The sequence below is a fragment of the Mytilus edulis genome, chromosome 10 (assembly GCF_963676685.1).
Source record: "Mytilus edulis chromosome 10, xbMytEdul2.2, whole genome shotgun sequence".
Taxonomy (NCBI): domain Eukaryota; kingdom Metazoa; phylum Mollusca; class Bivalvia; order Mytilida; family Mytilidae; genus Mytilus; species Mytilus edulis.
The window spans coordinates 26,542,909-26,566,834 of NC_092353.1; the positions used below are offsets into that span (position 1 = coordinate 26,542,909).

The 23,926-nt window shown below is 30.7% G+C and overlaps 1 protein-coding gene across 2 annotated transcripts in view; it reads right to left on the bottom strand.

Annotated features, from left to right (window-relative positions):
• Positions 1-23,926, bottom strand: part of LOC139492092 (dystrophin-like) — a 223,371-nt gene that overhangs the window by 179,871 nt on the left and 19,574 nt on the right. The window contains exons 1-4 of one of the 2 annotated variants that reach the window (XM_071280235.1): positions 18,772-19,419; positions 11,256-11,317; positions 10,498-10,590; positions 6,412-6,492 (exon numbers count right to left, since the gene is read on the bottom strand). In XM_071280235.1, the coding sequence (XP_071136336.1) occupies positions 6,412-6,492; positions 10,498-10,590; positions 11,256-11,317; positions 18,772-18,814 (279 nt within the window). In that variant the 5' untranslated portion in view covers positions 18,815-19,419. Of the gene's footprint in view, positions 1-6,411; positions 6,493-10,497; positions 10,591-11,255; positions 11,318-18,771; positions 19,420-23,926 lie in introns of those variants that run through there. The other variant, XM_071280234.1, reaches the window with a different exon arrangement.

Below are 23,926 nucleotides of genomic sequence, written 5' to 3' on the forward strand. Positions count from 1 at the left end.
CCTGAGACGGTCAACAAGATAATTTTTCACACAATTGATCTTTCAAGATGCCTGACTCCAGTAACAATATTCTATTGGCACCACTTAAAACTTTATTTGTATATTGCAAATATAAACCTCTCATTAAAAAGTTATTAAAATCTGTCAAGACATGTTGGCTTTATATGTTGGCTTTATAGTACAAATGTACTTACAAGTTTGATGGATGGACAATTACTAAAAATTCAATGTTCCCTTGTTTAATGTTTTATTTGTCTTTTCTTTCAATTTTTTCTTAAAAAAGAAGTTATAAAATCAAAATTATAATAGTTTACCATCAGTCATAATTAGTGCATATGGGAGATCTAATTTAAGACATTTTTTTTTATTTGATACTAATGACATAGTATCATAAGTGTTGCTTGAGTCAATTAGCTTAAATTTACAAATCTGCCACCGAATACTAGGTGTAAACTTTACATTCAAAGAACTTGTTAAATTACTATATGCTGGTATGCATATAAATATATACATATATATCACTGAAATTTGGTCAACAAACTAGGTCGCTTCATTTGCATGTTTACAAGGGTAAACCAGGACACCTAAGAAGTTTGACACACAAACATCAGTGACAAATTTCAATCTAACGTCTCCTATGATAAGTACTTGCAGGACATTTACCTTTCCGTGTGGTTACAATAAGCATTGTCAAAAATTCATGTCATTTACTTAAACAAAATCGGTTAAATATAAAATGACCTGTTTGCTATTTAAGATTCAATTATCTTAGTGTTTTATCTACACTGATAATATTACATGTTGATGAAGTCTATACCCAATATCTCCATTTATGCATATGTTTATAACAAGAGACAATATGACTGAACATATATTTGTTATGTTGTGTACCAACAATACATCAGGCTTAAAAATAAATATAAAAAAAAAAACAATGCATTTTTTTTTGGTTGCAAAACTTTGCTACAAAATGTACAAAATTCACATTATTTGTCTGTTGTTTAAAGGAGAAGGTTCACGAAGGGTTAAAATGGCCCTGATTTTTTTTTATGTTTTTTAAATTTGGGCAAAAAATTACAAATGTCACATAGAAATACTTGTGATAATACAACTAAGACAAAAATATTTTTTTCTGGCACTTTCCTTTACTATTTATGGAGCAATGACCCCTTAAATGAGCATAATTTGTATTAAAAGGTCAATTTTTGTACTTTTTGTCCATAATTTTAATTGTTTTTGGCATAATTAACCTTGGCCTCCATCTACGATCCAAAAAGTTTTTATATTGATGAAATCTATATCAAAATTGGAATCTTTTGGTTACAACTCATTCTGGATCGTAGGTGGCGGCCAAGGTGTTTCAAAAGCTTTTAGGTCTAAAAAATGCACAAAATCATCATATTTTGACAAAATGTCCAAAGTGGGCTTACTTTGGCGAATATCTTGTAGTCTTATGAAAAGAACTGATATATTTAGCATTTATACTTTTGAAATAGACCCATTTACGAAACAAATTGAGACCTTTTTGATGTTTTATGATAAAGTTGATATTGTAGGCCATTTTGTGCCATTTGTGAACTTATCCTTTGAAATAATAAGTGCTAGCATTACATGTTAAGGTGAATAAAAAGCCAAATGCTGTAAAATGTATTAACATAATTTTTTCATGTTAAAAAAAAAAAATCAATATAGATTTGAAATATCCAAGAAGATTGTAAATACTAATAAAATTTCAATAAAAAAATGTTAAGATTCAAGTGAAGACCTTGTGCAGGTGAACTGCAAGAATTTGGGCCTACTCTTTATAATCCAAAGACTAAATTCTCAATCATTTTTCCCACATTAAAAAGCAGATGTCCACTTTCAAACCTAGGCCTTAAAAATACGGGAAAGATCATCTGTCGGTAAAACTATCAAAAGTGAATTGTGTCAGACAAAATTGCACTATCATCCAAAAAGATTAAAATTAAAACTTAAACATTTCTTAAAAGGAGATAGTATCAAATAAAGAGTACAGTTTTATAACATAATATTTTATCTTAAGTCCAAAAATATCTAAAAGGCACATTTAATTATTTACTCTCGATTTATCTGTATCTGTATTGTAAATCAATAAATCTAAAACAAATGATAGAAGTAAGAACCCCTACCGAGAGAGATAATGAATTTTCAATTTTATAACAAATACAATTCTCATTGTTGATATATCTGTTCTTGTGTAGACATAAAATAATACAAAATTTCCCATAAAATTCATCCCAAAGTACTTCTCTTCAATTAGTGTTCTATTTATCAAACTGACAAGATTCAAGCTTGAATTTTTAAAAGTTGTGCTTCAGCTTAAAAAAATAGTTAAAGTTTTGCTAGATCTTTTAAATGTAAAGGTTAATTTAACCTTTGTCATATTCATAAGTTTCTTTAAAAAAGTGCTTGTATTTTTGTGGTGGGTGTTGTCTTTTGCACTGTCCAATAATTTAAGAGATATCTGTTATTCTTTTTCATGTACTATTTTGTAAACATCAATTGTCCTTGTTATATGAAGAAAAATATTTTGTGGAATAATAAATAACCCGAAAAAAATAGAAATCAACAGAAATTTATCTGGATTTAAGGATTCCAACATATATTTCACCTTATGAAATCCTGTTTATAGCTCAAAAATTAAAACAGCAAATCATAAATTTCATGTGTCCAAAGCGCTTTCGTTTTTCTGGACTGTTACACAAATGGCATTAGACCCATCCATGCATTGTGGATACCATGATTTAAATGTTGTTTGCCAGATGCTTGTTTCGTCAATAAAAAACTCATAAGCAATGTTTAAATCAAAAAAGTTAAACAGGCCAAATAAGGTATAAAGTTGAAGAGCATCGAGGACCAAAAATTAACCTTTTATGAGGATACTTAACCAAATCTCCAGACAGAAGCCTGGTGCATTCCAGTCAATCAATTACCATTAGTTATAGCAGCTTTTTAATTAGTGATTAATTCCCTGGGTGATTGATTTCTCATTATCCTGTACTTATATCTTATTCTAGATCTGTATAAAATATCCAGGTCCTTCAGATGTTTGTATAGCACTGATTTGTCTCTAATTAGTTTCTAATACATAATGATCAATTTAGCAACCTTTCAGTATCTTATGGAGACAAATGCAAATTGAGATCTTCCATATTGTGGAAAACTTTTAGCAAGCAACATACTCATACATTTATGATTTACAATATTGAAAATTGAAAAAGGAAGGAGTTTTTTTAGATTTACTCATAATATGCATGTATGGCCATAAAAAGATCAGATTTATACTTAATATCAGGGGCGGATCCAGGATTTCAGATTAGGGGGGGGGGGCGCAAAGTTTTATATTCGCCGAGCGGATCGAGGCGAAATTTTTTTTGAGGTAAAATTATTGAAATATTCTTCTAAAGTGGTGCAATGTAGGCATTTCGAACTATTGTGAGGTTAAATTAACGAGAAATTCAAGTTTCAAGCAGAAACCGCCTAAATCCACCCTGACAATTATATATATATAGTGACTGCCGGATGGACGGACAGAGGTGAAACAATATGTTCCTGTTCTGCGAAGAACCTTCGAGTTATGATGGCAAGGTCTCCCATGCGAACATTTTATTTTGATTCTGTGTTCCTATGCAAACCAACCTACTATATAGCAATATCAGGTAATACATATGTCAATAAATCCTTGAAAGACATGGTGCCGGTAGTTGTGACAAAAAGAAATACAGAAACATCACAAAAATGAATAACCCTTGATTCCAGATCGTCAATGTGTCTAAGCCAATTGTACATGGTTTCAATAATGTGAAATGAAACCGGTTCACTTAAGAATTACTTTACCACTCCAAAACACCAGACCCGACAAATTTGGTTAAGACGATGGAAAAGTGAAGAGTTGACAGATAGACGGGCGGACCTACGGAAGCAAAGTGAGACGAGACAGATCACAATAGCTCACCTGACCAATACTAGTATTAGATTTTGCAAACGAAAATGTCTACTTTCTATGTGATTTTTAATTGTCCTTTCATTATATATATCTGTTTTCACTTTTATCTGATTTTCGGAGGTAGTGCAAGACTTTATATATACTGTGTTCGCCACAAATCCCATGCATGTAATACGGTATATAATTCGGCAAAATTTTCAGGTTATAAGTAAGAAATGTATAAAGACACAGAGTTATAAGTAAGAAATGTATAAAGACACAGAGTTATAAATTATAAACTAACCTTTCGCTTGAAACAGTATTTCTATCTTTCATTAAGGACATTAAGAAAGAATCTCACCTGAACTGTTTTCTTGGCCGTGCCATGATGAATTGTGAAAGTGAGTAAGGGTAAAGGATGTTTTGGAACTTCGATTATCAAAGAAATTGATTATAAAAACCGGAAATACAATGTAATATAACAATTGTTTGTACTAAATTTAACTGCTAAAAACCTATTTTAATTTTCTTCAACATGTTCAAACGCAGCTCCGCGTTTGACACCTTCCTTTGAAGTATAAGATAAAGATAAAGATATTTTATTTCCTAATCATAGGGCTCATAACAAGCATGTAATCACATAAAGTAAAAATAAAAAGCCTTTCTCTCCCACTCGCATACACTCACACATACAACTATCGTTCTGATTAAGGATGATTGATTTAACAGTACAACATGTAAATGAAAAATAAAGTACAGATAAAAATACAGATACAAATGTATTTTTATTTTTTTATGAGGAGAGTCAGTTGCCTACATTGTATATATGGAACGAAGGATAACTCTTACTGAAGTATATAAAATAAACCGCATGGTCAGTAATCACGTTGATTCTGTTAATCTGACCGTTTTATATACTTTTAATGTTAAAAAAGATGGAATGATACTCAAAAAAGTTGAAGACAACCCATGCTTTGCAAATTTTAGGGGGGCGCACGCCCGCCACGCCCCCGCCTAAATCCGCCCCTGAATATGCATGTATGATCATTAACTAGTAATATCAACAAAAAAACAGCTGCCATAAATTCTGATATAGCTGTCAATTGTTGTGATAAAAACCATTACGAAATCATCAGGATTACTTTTAAGTCAAAAATTTACCACTACAACTGAAAAATAATGGATCAATTACAGTAGTTCTATAACCACTGACATAAAGTTACAATGACAATTGGATAGAAATTACAGCTCTTTTATCCTATTTAATATGCCATAGAAAGGAAATGCACAATTTCATATAATTTTGTAACCTGGTGAATCATCTTTAATTGTCTCGGATACATCAACAGGATGTCCTTCTGTGTTGTAAATGACCTTATTTGCTACTAATGAAGCTGGTTTTTCTTTCTAAAATGAGTTTCGGCAAATATGTTTTTCCCCAATTTATCTTTTTTCCCAATTTATTTTTAGTTAACTGACTTTTTTAATTTAAAACTGAAATATAGCATTCACATAAAATTTCCTTGCAATTTAAATTTCAGAATCTGGAAAAACCATCATGTTTACTATTTGCAAAGCTGAAACACTAGTGGTCAATTCATTTTGCTGGAACAAATTTTTCATTTCATAATCATTAAAACAGATTTGTTATTTTACATCTAATCCTAATCCTCACTTAAATCATTAATTTTATCAAATAAACTGATATGTTTTTCAATGATAAATAGTAAACTAGTAATTCAGAGATCTGTCAATACCTTACTATGCAATCCTATTAAAATTAGTATCCCACCAACAACCCATAGGAACTCTAATCATTTACTATTAAACAGTCAAATAGTTTGCATTTCAGGTGTTTTAAATAGAGTGCTCTCTTAGATTTATTGGATACATGAAATCATCTCTTAAAAGATTTAAGAAGTCCATTTCTGATTTCAGCAGGTAATGGTGTGATGAATTCCAATAACATCAATTCAATATTATTGGAAGTCTTGAAAACACAAGAAAATTGTCATGTGAGTGAGCACTTCTTCCCATCTCATCATGTAGAAGTGAATACATATGAATTACAACTATAAGCAATGATATAAGAAAAAGGCAACAAAATATTAACTTACATTGGCTAGACGTATAGGAGAGGGTTGAGATCTTACAAAATATGTTTAACCCAGCAGCTGCATTTTTGGGTCTTCCCCAAGTCACAATCCTATGGCCTTTTCAAGTCTTGTATGTTTTTTTAATTTTAGTTTATTTATATGTTTTGGAGTTTAGTATGAAGTCCATTATCACTGAACTGGTACACATTTTTTGAGGGGCCAGCTGAAGCCCGCCTGCAGGATTTTCTTGCTATATTGAAGACACATTGGTGACCTTCAGATGTTTTCTGCCCTTTAGTTAGGTTGTTGCCTCTTTGACACATTACCCTGTTTCCATTCTCAATTTTATAAGATACATTTACTACTTACATTATAATTGTTACTGAGAACAGCAATGGACTGGTTTACATTGTTTATATGATGAACTCTTAATCTTCCCTTCTCTCTTTTCTGAAAATATAAATATTGCAACAATTTTCTTCTTGCTATAGATAACTAAGAAACTTCTATCTTTTTCAATTCTATAATAATGCTATAATATTCATAGTTGTGAAGATGATAACACATATATAGGATTAACAGAGTGACCAAAAACATTGGAAGTTTTAACACTACATCAACCATCAACACCAGAGACTGAGAGGCCTAAAAACAATTAATTATCTCCCTTTATCCATTTCATTCAAACAAAGACAACAAGGAACAGCACTTGTTATCAGAGTTGATACAGATAGAATTGGTTGGTATACACCTGTTCATATGCAGACAAACTCACCCTTAGCTTATCTAGATCATATGTTGTACAAGTATAACACAATAAAAAGCCTCCTAACAACAAGATAACCATTAGAAAAAAGTTTTTTTTAGGCTTAATTAGTATAACATTTCAAAGATAAATTAACTATCTATTTGATACTCAAACTGAATGGTAAAATGGTATGTATCAAAATTATGACTACAATAATTGGGCCAAATTTCTTAGAAAAATTTGTAAGGGTTCCGCGGAACCCAGTGTCTCGCCTATTTTTGCTGTAAATTGCAGGCTCAACAATAATGAGGAAAAAAATCAATAAAAATATTCCTCTTGTTACTATTTTATGATTGTAAGAAAATCTAAGTCCATTTAAAAGTAAATTACAGAAAAAACGGAGTAATCTTTTTACAAACTTTACTTCTGGATACAATCTAATATGATCATAAATAAGCTTCTGTCCAAGTTTGGTACAAACCCAGTATAGTTTAATTAAGAAAGTTATTAAAATTTTAAAAACTTTAACCACAGAGTGAATGTAATGGTTCCCCGCAGAAAAACTAAGTCCATTTAAAAGTAAAATATGGAAAAAATGGATTTATTTATTTACAAACTTTACTTCTGGATACAATCTTATGATCATAAATAAGCTTCGTCCAAGTTTGGTACAAACCCAGGATAGTTTAAGAAAGTTATTAAAATTTTAAAAACTTTAACCACAGAGTGAATGTAATGATTCCCCGCAGAAAAACTAAGTCCATTTAAAAGTAAAATATGGAAAAAATGGATTTATTTATTTACAAAATTTACTTCTGGATACTATCTTATGATCATAAACAACCTTCTGTCCAAGTTTGGTACAAACCCAGGATAGTTTAAGAAAGTTATTAAAATTCTAAAAACTTTAACCACAGAGTGAATGTAATGGTTCCCCGCAGAAAAAAACTAAGTCCATTTGTAAGTAAAATACGGAAAAAATGGAATTTTATTTTTACAAAATTTACTTCTGGATATTATCTTATGATCATAAACAAGCTTCTGTCCAAGTTTGGTACAAACCCAGGATAGTTTGAGAAAGTTATTAAAATTCAAAAAACTTTAACCACAGAGTGAATGTTTTGTTTCCCCGCAGAAAAAACTAAGTCCAATTATAGTAAAATATGGAAAAAATGGAATTTTATTTTTACAAAATTTACTTCTGGATATTATCTTATGATCATAAACAAGCTTCTGTCAAACTTTGGTAGAAATCCAGTATAGTTTAAGAAAGTTATTAAAATTTCAAAAACTTTAACCACAGAGTGAATATTTGTTGACGCCGCCGACGACGCCGACGACGACGGAATGTAGGATCGCTTAGTCTCGCTTTTTCGACTAAAGTCGAAGGCTCGACAAAAAAGCAACCCTTTGCAGGTTTATAAAGCAATCATCTACTCATTATGATTTAATTTTGATTATTGGTATTTTACACCACTGTCAGTACTATTGATTTTTTGAGGTAGTCAGTTTTAATCAGTGACAAAAAGCCTATGTGCCAGGAGAGAACTACAGATCTTCAGAAGTAAAACTGACAATCCTAGTCAATATAGATTGGAGTTGAGCACATCTGATATATGCAGGATTCATGCTCACAACCTCAGTGTTGACAGGCTAGTGTGACTACTAGCAACACTCATTAGGGCTATCTATATTAAACAAAAGTCCTCAAAGTACTGTGTATTTCTTGTAAAGATAAAATCTATAATTACTAAATGAGGAAATCAGTTTTGTTGTTGTCTCTTCTGAAACTACCAGATAGCTAATCAATATGACTGTGTCCTGAAGCTTAATGCAGCGTAAAGGAGTCAGGGGCCTGTAATTCAGTGGTTTCTGTTGGTTTATATCTGTCATTTTTGTTTTTAGAAAGTTGTGCTGTCATAAATTAGGCTTTCTTAGTTTTTCACATCCTTTTATAGCTAATTGTACTAGATGGGTTTCCTAGCTGTTGAAAGCTGTACCTTTAGTTGCTTATAACTTCATCATTTAAACTCTGGTTAATAGCTATCTCATCAGCAATCATACCACATCTCCTTATTTTCATTTACTTTCATTTATAAGTTTGGACAATCTGAAAAAGCTTTTGAAAGCAAATGGTTTCCACATGTCCTTCCAACCATCTTATCTAATTAATGCCAACTATTGCCATCCCTCCATGTAAATATGTGTTTAGTAGGACTATAATGACCAACAACATAGAGAAACAACAATGCATCACAACAATCTAATCAAATATTATTATTCCAAAAACCACCCAAGAATTTCAAATAGAAATGCATGAAATGTTCTGATTGTAAATGACATTAGAATTTGTATTTTTTTTTTTTATAACTACCAAAAATGAAAACAGTTCACTTACGGTAATTATTTCAACATTGGTTATTACTGACTGAACTTAGTTAGTTGAAATTCTGAATTTTGAAAATAACAATGATAATCCAATTTACAAGTGAGAGGTTTAGCTAGCAAAAACCCATGTTTAATCCAACATTTCAAAAGAAAATGCCTGTACCAAGTCAGGAATATGACAGTTGTTGTTCAATCATTGATAGGTGTGTGATTTTGATTTTGCCTTTTGATCAAGGACTTTCCATGATGTATTTTCCTCAAAGTTCAGAATTTTTGTAATTTCATTTTTTTTTTTAATGCCTGCAAATCTTCTTAATATTGTATATATTTATATTTAGTATAAGAAAGAACATGCTCTATAACCTTATACAGAGAGATTATAGGGGTAGAAATAGACAGATGGACAGAGAGACAGATCAACAAAGTGAATCCTACATACCTCCCACACTTCATGTGAAGGAGCTTAAAGATATATTTCAAAGTACGTAATTTATATTTAGTGTTGAAATTTGAATGCCTGGATTCAAATAAATTTGCTAAAAAATCCACAAATGTTAATTCTATTTAAGTATGTGATAAACATAAAATATCCCAAAACAAACAGAAATTGTCTGAATTCTATATTTTATGTTGCAATATTAATTTGCATATGATAAATCACATTTATCTTCCACTTCACACCTCCATAGATTATAATCAAAGGAAAGGAAAGGATATGGTATCATCTGTACTGGGATTTGAACTTTGGATTGAAAATGTAAAACTTAAGTACACTCAAAACTCGACAACAAAACTGATGCTGCTTTCCATTGATTGGTGCAGAAAAGTTGAGACAATACAGATTAGTATTCACCAATCCCAACAACTTTGAAAAAGTGTGTAGTTATTTGATTCAAGCACACTAGAACATATAAAGCTTAAATGGGGTTTTTACACTATTGTTACAGGTAAGGGTGAAGGTTGGTACCTATTAAAACTTTTAAACCTGCTGCATTTGTTTGCACCTGTCAGAGACCTGATGTTCAGTGGTTGTGGTTTGTTGAAATGGTTCATAAATGTTTCTCTTTCTCGTTTATATAAAGGTTAGACCATTGGTTTTCCCATTTGAATGGCTTTCAGATGTCATTTTTGGGGCCCTAAATAGCTTGCTGTTTGGTGTGAGCTAAGACCTATAAATGGTTTACTTTTACAAATTATGACTTGGATGGAGAGTTGTCTCATTGGGACTTATACCACGTCTTCTTATATCTATTTGTCAAAAGAGCATTAGCCATTTTCTTTATACAATGTATTGTAACAGACAACATGTATGAACTAACCAATGACAATCCACTGAGGACCTCCAGTAACGACAGTAGGTGGGTGCCATCTTTAAGATCTGTGAACAAGTTGTTTAAGGTTGGTCTGCTGGCCTGCAAAAAGAAAAATGCATTTACCTTTAACTTGATGCTAAAAAAAAATCTTTTTCTCTTATATCTACATGTATAACATAAATATAATTTTTTTAAATCAATTTGTCTATGATATGGTCAATTGAACTTGGAATTGTATAAATAGATGAAATGTGCTGTCTCCAAGAAATAGCATATGGCAAAATATGGGGTACTTTGCTAATTTGCATAGCAGCCATTTTGTCTTATCATGACGGCAGCCATTACAATAGGATTATATATGCCCCTTAAATAAAAATGTCAATATGCCAATTTTTTTTTTACTATAAATGTCAATGGATAATGCAATGAATTTTAATAACTCAGAAACCATTCATTCATGAACCTCAGAAAAAACAAATGGGGATAATTGAAACCAATTCTTTAGTGTAAACTGTGTAATAACTAAAATAATATTATGAAAAACTTTTTCTATACATGCATAATAGTGACCTTGTTTATTCTTCGTAAAAAACATTTATGATAAATCTCTTTGTATTTAGACTCACTTAGACCACACAAAGTAAGTGTTACATTACATCATTATTTTGACTGCCACATTAGTACTCATGTAATATGTCATGTTTCACCGATTTCCACTTACAGCGAAAATTTTCAAAAGGATGACTTATATTTCTTAAATGTACCTTTGACAACTGTGAATTGATCCATTTGGTAAATGTCTTCTTCTGGACATCTTCCCGTTCATCTGAAACACACAAGAGATTCTAAATGAATTATACGATGATTTGAAAGTGATAATAAGATAAGGGAAATGGATTGGGGAAGTAGCGAGACCAATATTATGTCTAAAATCCCACGTTTTGACTCCACGCTGCAACACATCGCTGCAAAACATATCGACGCTGTCCCTGTAGGACTTTTCAAGATTTATCAGTATTGAACTCCCATCTGTAACTTTTGACAAGGATGGCAGCTAGAAATTCTGAGATGACTAAGATAATTTGTTGTCTGTTAAATTATTAATATCAATATAATTTCTGGATTCATTTTTTTTGTATTTTACAATATTAACTTGTCCAAAAAAAAGAGATAGTTCAGGATCTTTTTTTCTTGTCATATCTATTTTCAGTTAACATGGTCAGAATAAAACTGGCATAGAGGTTTCTTTGAAAGTTACATAATATTTTTCAAGTAATTAAAAAAAAGATCATATATACATCTTTTAAATTGAACCCTTTAGACACAATCTTTATATAAAGGTTGTTGCAGTCTTTCCTTGTTTTCTGTTTAAATACGGACTGTGCAAGACTCTCATGGGTAGTCAAGGTCGTAGAAACGAAACTCTCCCTCATTTTCTGTTAGTGTTTCCCAAAATCAAACTTTCCCATTAAAGTCATGATTCTTTCATAAAGGTAATGTACCTTAACTTTTACTTATAGCATGATTTAAAAATATTCACATTTAACAAAAAGCAAAGTAATCATTTTAAATTATAGAATTGTAACTTTCATTGCTTTAATTCTTTCATAAATTATGACTTAAAAACCCTCTTTTAGAATGTATGATTTATAGGAATTAATATCACATTAAAGTTTAAAAGTATTTATGGTTTTTCTCATGATATATTTACAATTCCCTTGTCCAACAGTTCAAGGTTATTTTTTATAGTTTTCTCTTTTGGGTATACTTATAATTTCTGTTGGCTATCAATTAGCTCAGCAGTAACAATTCTATGGACAGAATATGATTGGTGATTCATGAGTCAAACTAAATGAATTCCTTTTGAGCCTGAATTTATGTCAATAGATGTGCTAATGAGACAACTCTCCATTCAAGTCACAATTTGTAAAAGTAAACCAATATAGGTCAAAGAACAGTCTTCAACAAGGAGCCTTGGCTCACACCAAACAGCAAGCTATAAAGGGCCCAAAAAGTGACTAGTACAAAACCATAAAAACCAAAAACATGTATGTTTTCACATGTTGAAGAGCTGCATTCTCACAAACAACAAGATTAGTCATCAATACTTTTAAAAGCAGATAGATTAAATAATGATTTGCAGTCATTTGTTTTACATTAATCCAAAAATACTTTTATAATTCCCTTTTTCCATGGCATTTTTCACATTTATCTATCTAATATACCTTCATTTTCCAGTGGCAGTCCAATTTTCCCAAATCTACATCCCAGAACGCCCCCCTAACAGGTCCTGCCTATAGTATTTATTGCTGATTTGCTCATTCTGAACATTTATGAAATATTTGCCACTGGATAAAATGCAACCAACAATCAATCAATTAATCAACCCTGTTGCTTCAACAAGTAGCTAGACACATCTATATATGTATGTAATGCTTCTTTTGCATAATTTCCAAATTGTAAGTAATTCATGAGGAAAATGCAATGTAAATTACAGAAATGTTTCTATGAACAAACTTGAGGCTATAATATATTTTCTTGATGTTTGTTTATACTTTTTTTGGCAAAGGACCTTTGACACTCTCCCCAGGAAGGAGACCTAATTTAAAACAGATAATTCATCCTGTGAAAATAAATAAATACAGCTTTATGGATGAGCAATCATTTTCAATATAAGACACTATTTTTTTATAAATCAGATGAAAAAAATATGTGAACTGCCTAAGGGTTATACCAACTCAACCTGTACACTATTAACATACAGACAGTTCAGGCTAGCCTTTGATGACTTTTTAAGTGATAAAATTTCAGGTTTCAATAATGTTGCTTGAATAATGTGTTACTTAGTTTCTTCAAGGTGCAGAAATTCACATATAGGTAGACGTTTTTTTAATCAAACTGCATAATTTTACATTTTTAACAATGTTTAATAAGAAAATAAACATATTAAATTGCAAGATCTTAATGCTTAATTGTACATAAAAGTTTGCTTGAATAATGGTGTCACAAAAATGAATAAAAGTGTCATGAAAAATATGTTCTGTGACAACTTTAAGATTAAAATAATGCAATTTAAACCTTAGATTTCTTCTCCAGTGAGATGTATGTAGAATTTCAACATAGCTGACTACTTACAACTCAAGTACTAGATGTGAGTTGCAGACATAATTATAAAAGTATTATTATATTGTCAATTTATAAATACAATGCACAACTAAGCATCACAATACTATATGTAGCACCATGCTGTTAGGCAAAATTCTTTATTGCTGTTACTCACTATGCAACAACTGTTTTAGTTAAAAGGCCTTTTAGAGATTTGACCTTTGGAAAAGACATAAGTTTATTGTAGAGGACCAAATGGCTACCTCTAGATGTCATTGGTTTTTTTACGGTTGTTGTGATGCTGCCTCTTTCATACATTCAACATATCTCATTTTTTTAAGTGTTCACTTTTTACACATTGTAACTTGGATGGAGAGTTGTCTCATTGGGAGTGCACACATATCACTTCTTCTTATTTCTATATTGTTAGATGTCTAGTCAGGCTTCTTTGTGTTATTGGATTGCCATGTCTTTTACCTTACAAGATGTCATTGGGATTGTTTTAGACGTTGTTGGGCTGCTGTCTCATTGACCAACCTGATGTATCTTTTTTGTGAGTTGCTGGTTTCTGGTCTCATTGACCTAAGTAAAAGTTGTTCTGGTTTTGGTGTTGTAGTTGGGTTGTTCCATAAAAAATGCACGCATTGCTATAATAAGCAAGCACCCATTTGCATTTTAAAGTATTGGAAGTAAGTGTTTCTAAATCACAGATCTTGAAGAGCTATCTGAAACATTTGAACATCTGTAACTTAATTTGGACAATTATTGGCATATTCCCTCTGCTCATACATTTTTCTACTCTAGATTCATAATTATTTGTGACTTATAAACTTTTATAGATTTCATAGGTATACAAATACCATAAAATTAATGTTCAACAAAGTATAAATTTCTAAAAGTCAGCATGTAGACTTTAGTAAAACCATAAAATCAATAATTACAACAATAACCAATTTGGCCTCAATCCCAAAAAATTGGTTCCCCCAAAAAATAAATGAATTCACTATGTTCTGAACTGTCCTGACATCAAGTCTTTAATTTGTGACTGACGCACATTTGTATCAATGATTTTCTATTACTTGTCAAAGAGTCTTTAATGCCTTAATCTGAATAAACACAGTGTTTGTATATAATAGTTCTACAAGTTTTGTAAGTTCTATAAATATTGATTTACTTTGATAAATATAAAGTTAATATGACTAGTTATATGAACAGATCAATACCAGTAACTACTGGTACTTAATAAGGTATGCTGATAAGTGTTTATGGAGGTAGACTATTTGACAAACTATTACTCAATTAATATCGTAAAATTAATTTCCTTTGAAACATTTCCAGCAGACAAATCCTATGAATCCTAAATAAATTCAATTTATCAAATTTTGTGCTTGATTAATAGGCAAAATGGGAATCATTTGTTTCAGACGGACAGACTGCAAAAATTTACGGAAGCATAATAAAGGTTTCCTGTGATGGCTTGTGACCTCTGACATATCTTTTAAGCATAAATATTTGCTTTTGCTATTGTTTGCAAATTAAAAAAAAAAGAACTATGCAAATGTTTAAAAAGTTCAGTCCACCTTATACCGATGAAAGCATAAGGTATGTATTTTGCTCTAGTAACACACTTTCTTACATAATAAGTTGAAGTTACATATCCTGAGCTTTGTCAGTAACAAGTTTCCAAGCATACCGTTATTTTACGAAAGTTATTCATTGATATAATATTGTATAAAAGTAAACTGCGTCCATTTAATTATTTCTGTAAAAGCTTTTCATAGATGGAACAGCTTTTCATAGATGGAACAATTGACAATTAACCATTTTTTTTTTTAAATCCAAAGGTTGAAATCTGACAAAATATCCATATACTGATAAACAAACCAAATAACAACACACAAATCAATTTACTGGAAGGTCGATATTCTTTTAAATTTTTAATTTGAACAAATTGAAGTCCTCAAAAACCACTTAGTAGTAAGTACTTTGGTGTTATCTAGATATCAAAAAGCTACTAGCTAGTTTAATAAATTCTGTAACCTTATTTAGACATCAAACAGCTTCCAACTTCATTATACCGCATTCTTAATTCAGTTAAAAGTTTTATTTGTGGATGGCATATATTAAGTCTTAGTGTCAATCAAGGCTTGGAAATAAGATTTTTTTCTACAAGCAACATTTTTACACAAATAAAGCAACCTTTAAGTAAAAACCATTAAAATGTAAGATTTTCCATTGGCCAAAAAATAGACCATAGATACATTGTAGTTGATAATTGAGTAAGGTTCCAAACGCAATAGGCACATAGAAACCCAATAAACTAATCCTTATGATTAGATAGTTTTACCCAAGGCAAACTTTTTTTTTTGCAGTTAACATTAGTAATGTACAAAAAGATGTTACATAGTAGTATACAGAATGGAAATAGGGAATGTGTCTTAGAGAACTGACCAAAAAGAAGATAAAGCTCAAGGCCACCAACAGGTCTTCAGAACCGAGTCTAGTAATACAGAATGTACTACATGTATTAAAAGTTCAAATTTTTTTGGAATGTATTGATTATTGCGAAAATTGAGACATGATAGGTTGAAAATTGAGACATTTTTGAAGCGATGTATCATTATTTGTTTGCAGCATATTCAGAAATTGCAATGATTAATCGAGCATTTATCAAGCATTAATCGAGCATCTGTGCCCATCGATCAACAATTGCAAAATTTAATGCATCCAAAACTTCTGAATTTAATTAGGACTTGTTATCATCTTAATGTATATTTTGATAAGAAGTTGTATCAAAGGAGTGTCCAAGAAAGCTAGCAGGCCAAAAAAAAAAAAGTCCATGTCAGTTTATTTCATCCTTGAAGAAAGAATGTATTACTCAGAATTATCACAAAACAAAATGTTTAGAAAGACCTGAAAGGAAAGGAAGTAGTCAAAAGGTATTCACTTTACATTGTTACATCATTCATAAAATTCTACTATTATATTCTCCTCCTTTGTAACTTTGTTTCCAAACTGAGTAAAATCCAATAGATTAAAGACCAAAGTAAACTGTTAGTCTGATAATAATAAGGGGCATGTAGTCTTGATTATCGGTAACGTTTAACGACAGCGGTATAATTCTGGTTAATCCATGTGCAAGTAATGTGTTAGCGATAGTATTGTTTGGATGGATCTAACCGAGTAATTACAAACCGACCTGTTCACAACAGGTGAGAAGAGGACCTTGATTTACCGATACAAATGGGGCTCACTAAGGGAAATTGAAATGGTAAAACTACAATTTCTATCTTTATAAGCAAAATGTGTTCAACTGGTAACATTTTTTGTTTATAAAAAGGATTTTTGTAAGCACTAGATTCATATTTGTAATTAAAATGTAAATCAAGAGATTTCCTAATCTAAAATCCCATGCAATTCCTTCAGATAAGGAACTTGATACCTGATAAAGTCACCTTTGATGTTAATATGCTAATTTAGAAATTGATTATCAAATAATGGTGAAATTTTAGACCTGATAACTAACTTTGAAACAAATTCTCAATGAAGTGGTTAATTTTAATAGAAATAAACAACATCCACACAATCTATATGTTAAGTAAATGGCATGAGCTGAGTTGGCAACTTCAACAATGAAAACACAATACAATCTGTTGACTATAGCCTAAAACCTGGACTGAAACCTTTTGATGTATTATTCCCAGTTAAAATGCAAAGACTGTAAAGAATATTTCAACAACAATAAGTAAGCTATTAGGGGAGGTTGGTTCCTAATAATATACACTGACATTACAGAATAGTAAAAGTTAGCAGGATAACTCAACTTTAGGTTTGTAGGAAAGTGCTTTCCCAGGAGGTTGATTTCTAATAATGTTTCCCTTATAATTCCATAAAATATTTCTCACTGTGGACCTTAAGAGTAATGCAAGCAATAGAAGTGGGAATTTACAACAGAAATAATAATAAAAAAAACAATTCATAAATTCATGTCATGCATGTGTAGCAAGATTGTGTTGCATTCACTTAGTTTTTTTCTGTGAATACTATCACAAAAGACTTTATTTTCATGGCAAAATACCATTTTTAGAGAGGAAATGTGTCCAATTCTCATAAGCTAAAATCTTACAACCCATAGAATAACAAGAACACCATCCACTACTATTTCTGATCAATTACTATAATTTCAGATTTAGTCAATAACTGTTTCTATTATTATTACAGTACTGATGTGTAATAATCAGGATTCAGGAGACAGAAATGTCAGCTTTAATTTGTTAAGTTCCTGAGTGTTTATCATTCAACATATGGTGTCCGCATTTTCTAATAAGATAATTTCCTATTCTTACTTAAATCTGTTAGACACAGTAGCAGATGTTATGACATTGAATATCCAATTTAAGTCATTTTTTGATAAATTTACAATAATATATATATGTGTCAGCCAATAAAATTGTCTGTAGTACAAGCCAGGTGTATAGAGTTACAAAAGATTTAGTCACTTTTTACAGTCATAAAAAAATGTTTTGATAATTAAAAGGAAATATTGCATAAATCCAATTTCAGTAATCTGCATTTATGATACTATACATATAAGGATGAAAAAATATTTAAATATATATCACATGCATAAAAATAAACTAATAAAAAAAGAAGCTTGAATATAGGTCTCACAAAATAAATATTACAAAGTCCTGTAATAAATGTTTAACTCGAACAAACCACCCATTAGTCAAAAGAAGGGCATACTGATACATACAAACTGAAATAATTTACTATCCTAATAGGGTATATTTGTTGAAATTGTAATTTTTGTTCTAACTCTGTCAAGGAATGATATGGACCAAACTGGTGAGAAACATAACGTGGCAATTAAAAAATTGTAATTTCAACATGTATATATCTCAACATTTTGGTTCTCATCCAACCTAAGCGGGGTTAGTACACATATTTCAATTTACATGTATGGGGTTCTATCTGATTATCATCAAGTCATTCAAGATTTTGGTTTAATGAATTTTGCTTGAAATTTAATATTATAGCAATTAAAAACTAAAATGGTAAAAAAAATATCTTTTTAAATAAAGCTTTCACACCCAATTCAGCTTGCAATACCTGTTTGTGTTCTTTCTTTTATTCATATTCCATTTTTATTAAAAAAAAAAAGTAGAACCTTACCTTTAAATTTAAGATATTTAGAAGTTATATCATTCCTTGCCATCTTTATTTGCTCATGTTACAATAATCCACAATATAAAATCCATATAATATGACACAGAAAATAGCATTAATAAACATCCAACAGTATTAATAGTGCAACAATCACTTCTAGAAATGTTATTATAGGCTTCCTTCTGGTCAAAACACGGATCGATTATATGTGACTTTATAATAAACTGGCAAAAATGAACAATGCTACAAATAGCTCTTGCGTACCATGGGTGTCACTGAGCAATTTGAACCCACTCAACATGTTTCAAAGGGTCTTGTCTTTAATATCACATGAGTTCTCTGTTTACATTTCCTTTGCATTAAATTAAACGTTTAAATTCATAAACTCTATTGACATTTGCTTAAGTAAATTTACGTAGCAGTGAACTTTCAATTGGTTCCCGTCACCGAATAACCGCTGACGTTCAAACAATTTAAAAATTTACAACATCCCATAAAATTTGCCAATGTTATCCAATGTTACAATGTATCGTTTACTACATCCAAGATTTTGATGAAGTATGGTAGAGGCTATTGATTCACACACATGACATGTGTCCTAGTCTTGCTTTGTTGTTGAATACAAGCCATTCATACTCCCGCTATCTTTTGTTTGGGGACAATCTCAAAATGAAAAAAGAGACCAAAATATTGACAATCTGACTTTATGCTCCCTTCAACTTAATTAATAACCATTAGATTTTTATTGATTTTAGACTCTGTATAAGTGTTATCTCTAAATATTTAGAATTAAACATGAAAAGGCTGATAAAATAATTTTCTAACAATAAGATACCCAGTGTAAATAATGAGATCAACTCTGGTGGGATTTTAATACCCAGTTATATAATATTTGTGGCTTTTGAACAAATATACTATCAATCAAAAATTAACTTGTTCCCTAATGTGGATTTTTCACCTGGAAAAATGTTGACACAAAAGACTCTAATTTGAAAAATGCATGTTTAAAGTAATTGTGTTAAGAAAATGAAAGCCTGTTAAAAGTACTTTTGTACAATTGAGATTTTTATCAGAAATTTAGATGTAAAATTTTAACAAAAGATTTCAGTTATATTGGTGTCAATTTAAAGCAATTAAAACCTAATCTCTTTGATTCAATGCATCATTATGATATTGCAGTTTTCTACCAAAAAAAAAAATGGGAATATGTCAAAAAGAAAATTTAGGTGTGAAAAGAGGCACTTTTAATTTGGATATTTTTTTTCTCACAAAATCTACATACCAATTTTTTGCCTTACTTTACAGGCATCTTCAATATTTATTGACTGATGAATTGATGGAATGATAGATGGCTTCTTAAAATTCCTTTTCCGACCCATATCATAATAAACAAATCTTTGTTAAAATTATTAGAATCTGTCTTTAATTCTCAAAAAAATATTTCTTTCAATGGAAACTAAAAAAGTATTCTTATAATTGACACATATTCAGAGTTCGTTCTACATTTATATATCATAATTTCACATTCAGGACAACATTCTGTCATTTTCACATCTAAGATAACAAATCAGGGTATCTTTATAAAATCTCCTTTATCTAAAAATCTGAGACAAGTATGGTATATGACAAATATGACATGACACTATCTCAGATTATAACTTAAGAGAAATGATATAACCTAGTTTGGAAAGGTCAAACAAACCAGTTTACATATTGGCCATCATACCTATAACCAGTTTTATATGGACACATACACAAACACTCAACTGTTTACGAGTTTAGATAGGAGACTTGTTTTACACCAGACAACAACATTCATATATACATGAATTTTAGCTAGCCAGTATTCTCATAAATGTATATGATTTAAGTGAACAGAACCAATAGTTTGTCTTGTTAGAGATGTTTAATTTGATCAAGGGCGCCTATTGCTTTTACTTTGTTGATACACTTTACTTATTGTTGAAATGTGCATCTTGAGCAGCAAAATTGGTGCCGTTAATGTTTATATTAAAGTTACACAAAATATTCTTTAAGGTTTTCCCCCAAATTTTTTATTTATTACTAGTAATTCCAGGATTTCTATTTATCTTCAGATTTCCATCTCCTGAACAACTTTTATAACAGTATATATCATTGCTGTTGTTGCATTGACTGAGAAATTTTCTTGATACATGTACATTGATAAACATTTATAATCATTAAAAGTAAGATCTGATACAAGATATATGATCAGGACAGGCATAATACAGAATATTTCTGATGGAGCAGACTTTGGATCATGATGCACTAGCTTAAAGAGTCAAACTTCAACCTTAATTACAACTTTAATATTCCTATTCCTTTTTTAGTATTTGAACTCCGGAACCTAGTTTAGTATGGCCTCCATTATAATAATCACTGAACTAGTACACATTTTTGTATAGGGGCCTGTAGCATACTCCTGGGTGAGGGATTTTCTCACTGTGTTGAAGACCCGTTAGTGGCCTTTTTGCTCTTTGTTCGAGTTGTTGTCTCTTTGACACATTCCCCATTTCCATTCTCGATTTTATTATAGAAAGTAGGATATAGAGACCTTATGTTCATAAATTATCGTGACAAACAGACATGTGAAGGGAATAAACTATCTTCTCTAGAAAATGAATATTTTTGTGCATGAATATTTATGCTCTGGTTTATGTGTTTTGTGCTATCTCTGGCAACAAAATATTTCAATGTGTTCCTGTGGACTTAAAAACTATTCTGACAATTTCATCACCATTAATATTTACAATGCTATTTTTTAGTTTTGTACATTTCCCAGAGCAACTGTAACAGTTTCCATGAAACAACACTAAAACAGACAACAAAATTGAAAACACAATGTAAATTCCAACTTAAGCATAATCTGATGCAAAATTAAAAGATTGTTGTTAATTATTCTAAAGGAATTATAAAAAAACTGATCGTTTAAATAAAACCTTTTACGGATGTTATCTTTAATACCAGAAGAATCAATATTAAGAGTTCAAAGAGAGGCTAATTGGGTTCTGTTGACAAATCTTTACATGCTCCCAAGAGTAAATGGCGACAAATTCAATTATTAACTGTATGATTTCTGAAAAAATGTCCAAAACAAACATGCCAAAAAAACACAATGAAGACAAATTTGTAGCAAATAGAAAAGGTCTCAATACGTTTTTCTTTGTAAATTTGTATAAGGTTCCACAAAAGTATTTGGACACAACAAATTAAGACTAATATAGCCAACACAAGGACAAAAAAGAAAGCAATTTCTTTTATAACTCATTTCCTATGGCTGTATTTTCTCTAAGTTTCAAATTCTATGTAAGAAGGGTCCTAGAGTAGTTCTTTAATATTTTCTATCCACTTTAGTTTATATTCTCAAGTCCCACTGTTATTTTTTTTACATTTTGAGAATCACTCAATTAAAAAGTCAATCTAACTAATATAGCTTAAATAAATACAAATAAAATTAAAATTATTTTCAAATTAAAGTCTGCTTTTTCGACTGGAAATTTCGAAATAATAAATCCATAAAATTTCAAAATAAAATGTCAACAAAACATAATGATGTGTAATGAGGTCATATAAATCAAATCAATTTTGTCGTAAACTTACAGATTTCACATGGTTTTTAACAAAAGAATGAAAATTAAGTCAAATTCTATAATAAAGTACATTTGATTGGGTTAAATTTTCATCGCTATAACATTTAAAATTTTTAAACCTAATCCATTCCAGTATACGAAAAACAAACAAATCGTGGCATGTATCACATCAAAAGGCTTATTCAGCTGCTTACAAATGAATAACCTGCATACCTATATACATTTGATTGAAGAAGTGCAATAACATTATTAACCAAACAAAAATTAGATACAAGGATGTAAAAATATTTTATGTCAGTGGCTGATCCAGTCACATTGAAAAAGGAGTTAAAGCGTTCACATACATAAAATAAGTCAAAAAGAAGGGGGAAGGGGGTTGGGTGCTGTTCCAGCCCCAAAACCTCCCCGGATCTGCAGACAGCAGACTTATGCAAAGGAGTAGGTTCAGTAAGACCCCTTTTTGGCCCCAAAATATAGCAGTTTTACAAAATTGTGAAAATGTAATCTTTTAGCTGTTTATTGGAAAGAAGAATGCTTCTGCTACACAAATATGGGCTGTTTTTGACAATACAATGCACATATATCAACATCATTAAGTCATGCTCACAATTTTAGATTTTTTTGTTAAATTTTAGACGGTTTCTGTCATAAAAAAAAAGTGGCCGCATTCGTGTTCATTCATAGTATTGAAATGTAAGTTGTATTTGATGATAATACATAACACATATAAAGGTGGAGGATGAACACAGATGCAGCCACTTTCATTTTTGACAAAAACCATCTGAAAAGTGACGATTTTTTGCATATTTGATAGATTTTTCATATATTAGCTTGAATCGGAGCGTTTGTAATGACTTTATCAGTTAAAATCATTGACATAAACTAATTGAATCAATTGAAATAGACCCTAAAGTGTTTAAAAAGTGTCCAAAATATTTCGTTAGACGAACCAGAAATTTGAGGCCAAAATTGGCCCTTACCTGACCTTCTCCTTTGGGCCTTTTTTTACTACATGTATCGGGATGTTAGATTAGGGTTAATTCTAGGTAGGTGTTTTAGGGTTCAGGCTAAGTAGGGTTAATGTCAGGTTAATGGTTAGAGAAATAAGGAATAGCTCTATATGGGTTGGGTCCCCTTACTTAATAAAGGCCAAAAGTTGGTGACAGATTCCATGAGGTTGTGATTTGTAACATACAACTGTTAACTACAGAAGAAGGTACAGATCTGCCAAAAATTATAAAGCAGTTTAACACCCTCCCCCGGATTCCTCCCCCCCCCTTTCCTTGAATTAGCCATGGGGAACACAGATAAAATGTAAATGTGATAATTTTATATTCAAACATGTCACAGATAACCAAAGCTTGCCCCTTACATTATATAGATAAAAATGTGACTCCCGATTTCAGTTAACTGACAGTTCTAAATTTTTCTTTAAAAATTTATTGAAATTCATTTAAAAACAAGAAAACTTTAGGTATACATCTTGAATAACAATACCAGTACTCCAGTAGCCCAGTATTTTAACACCTATTCATGTGTTTTATGGTAAA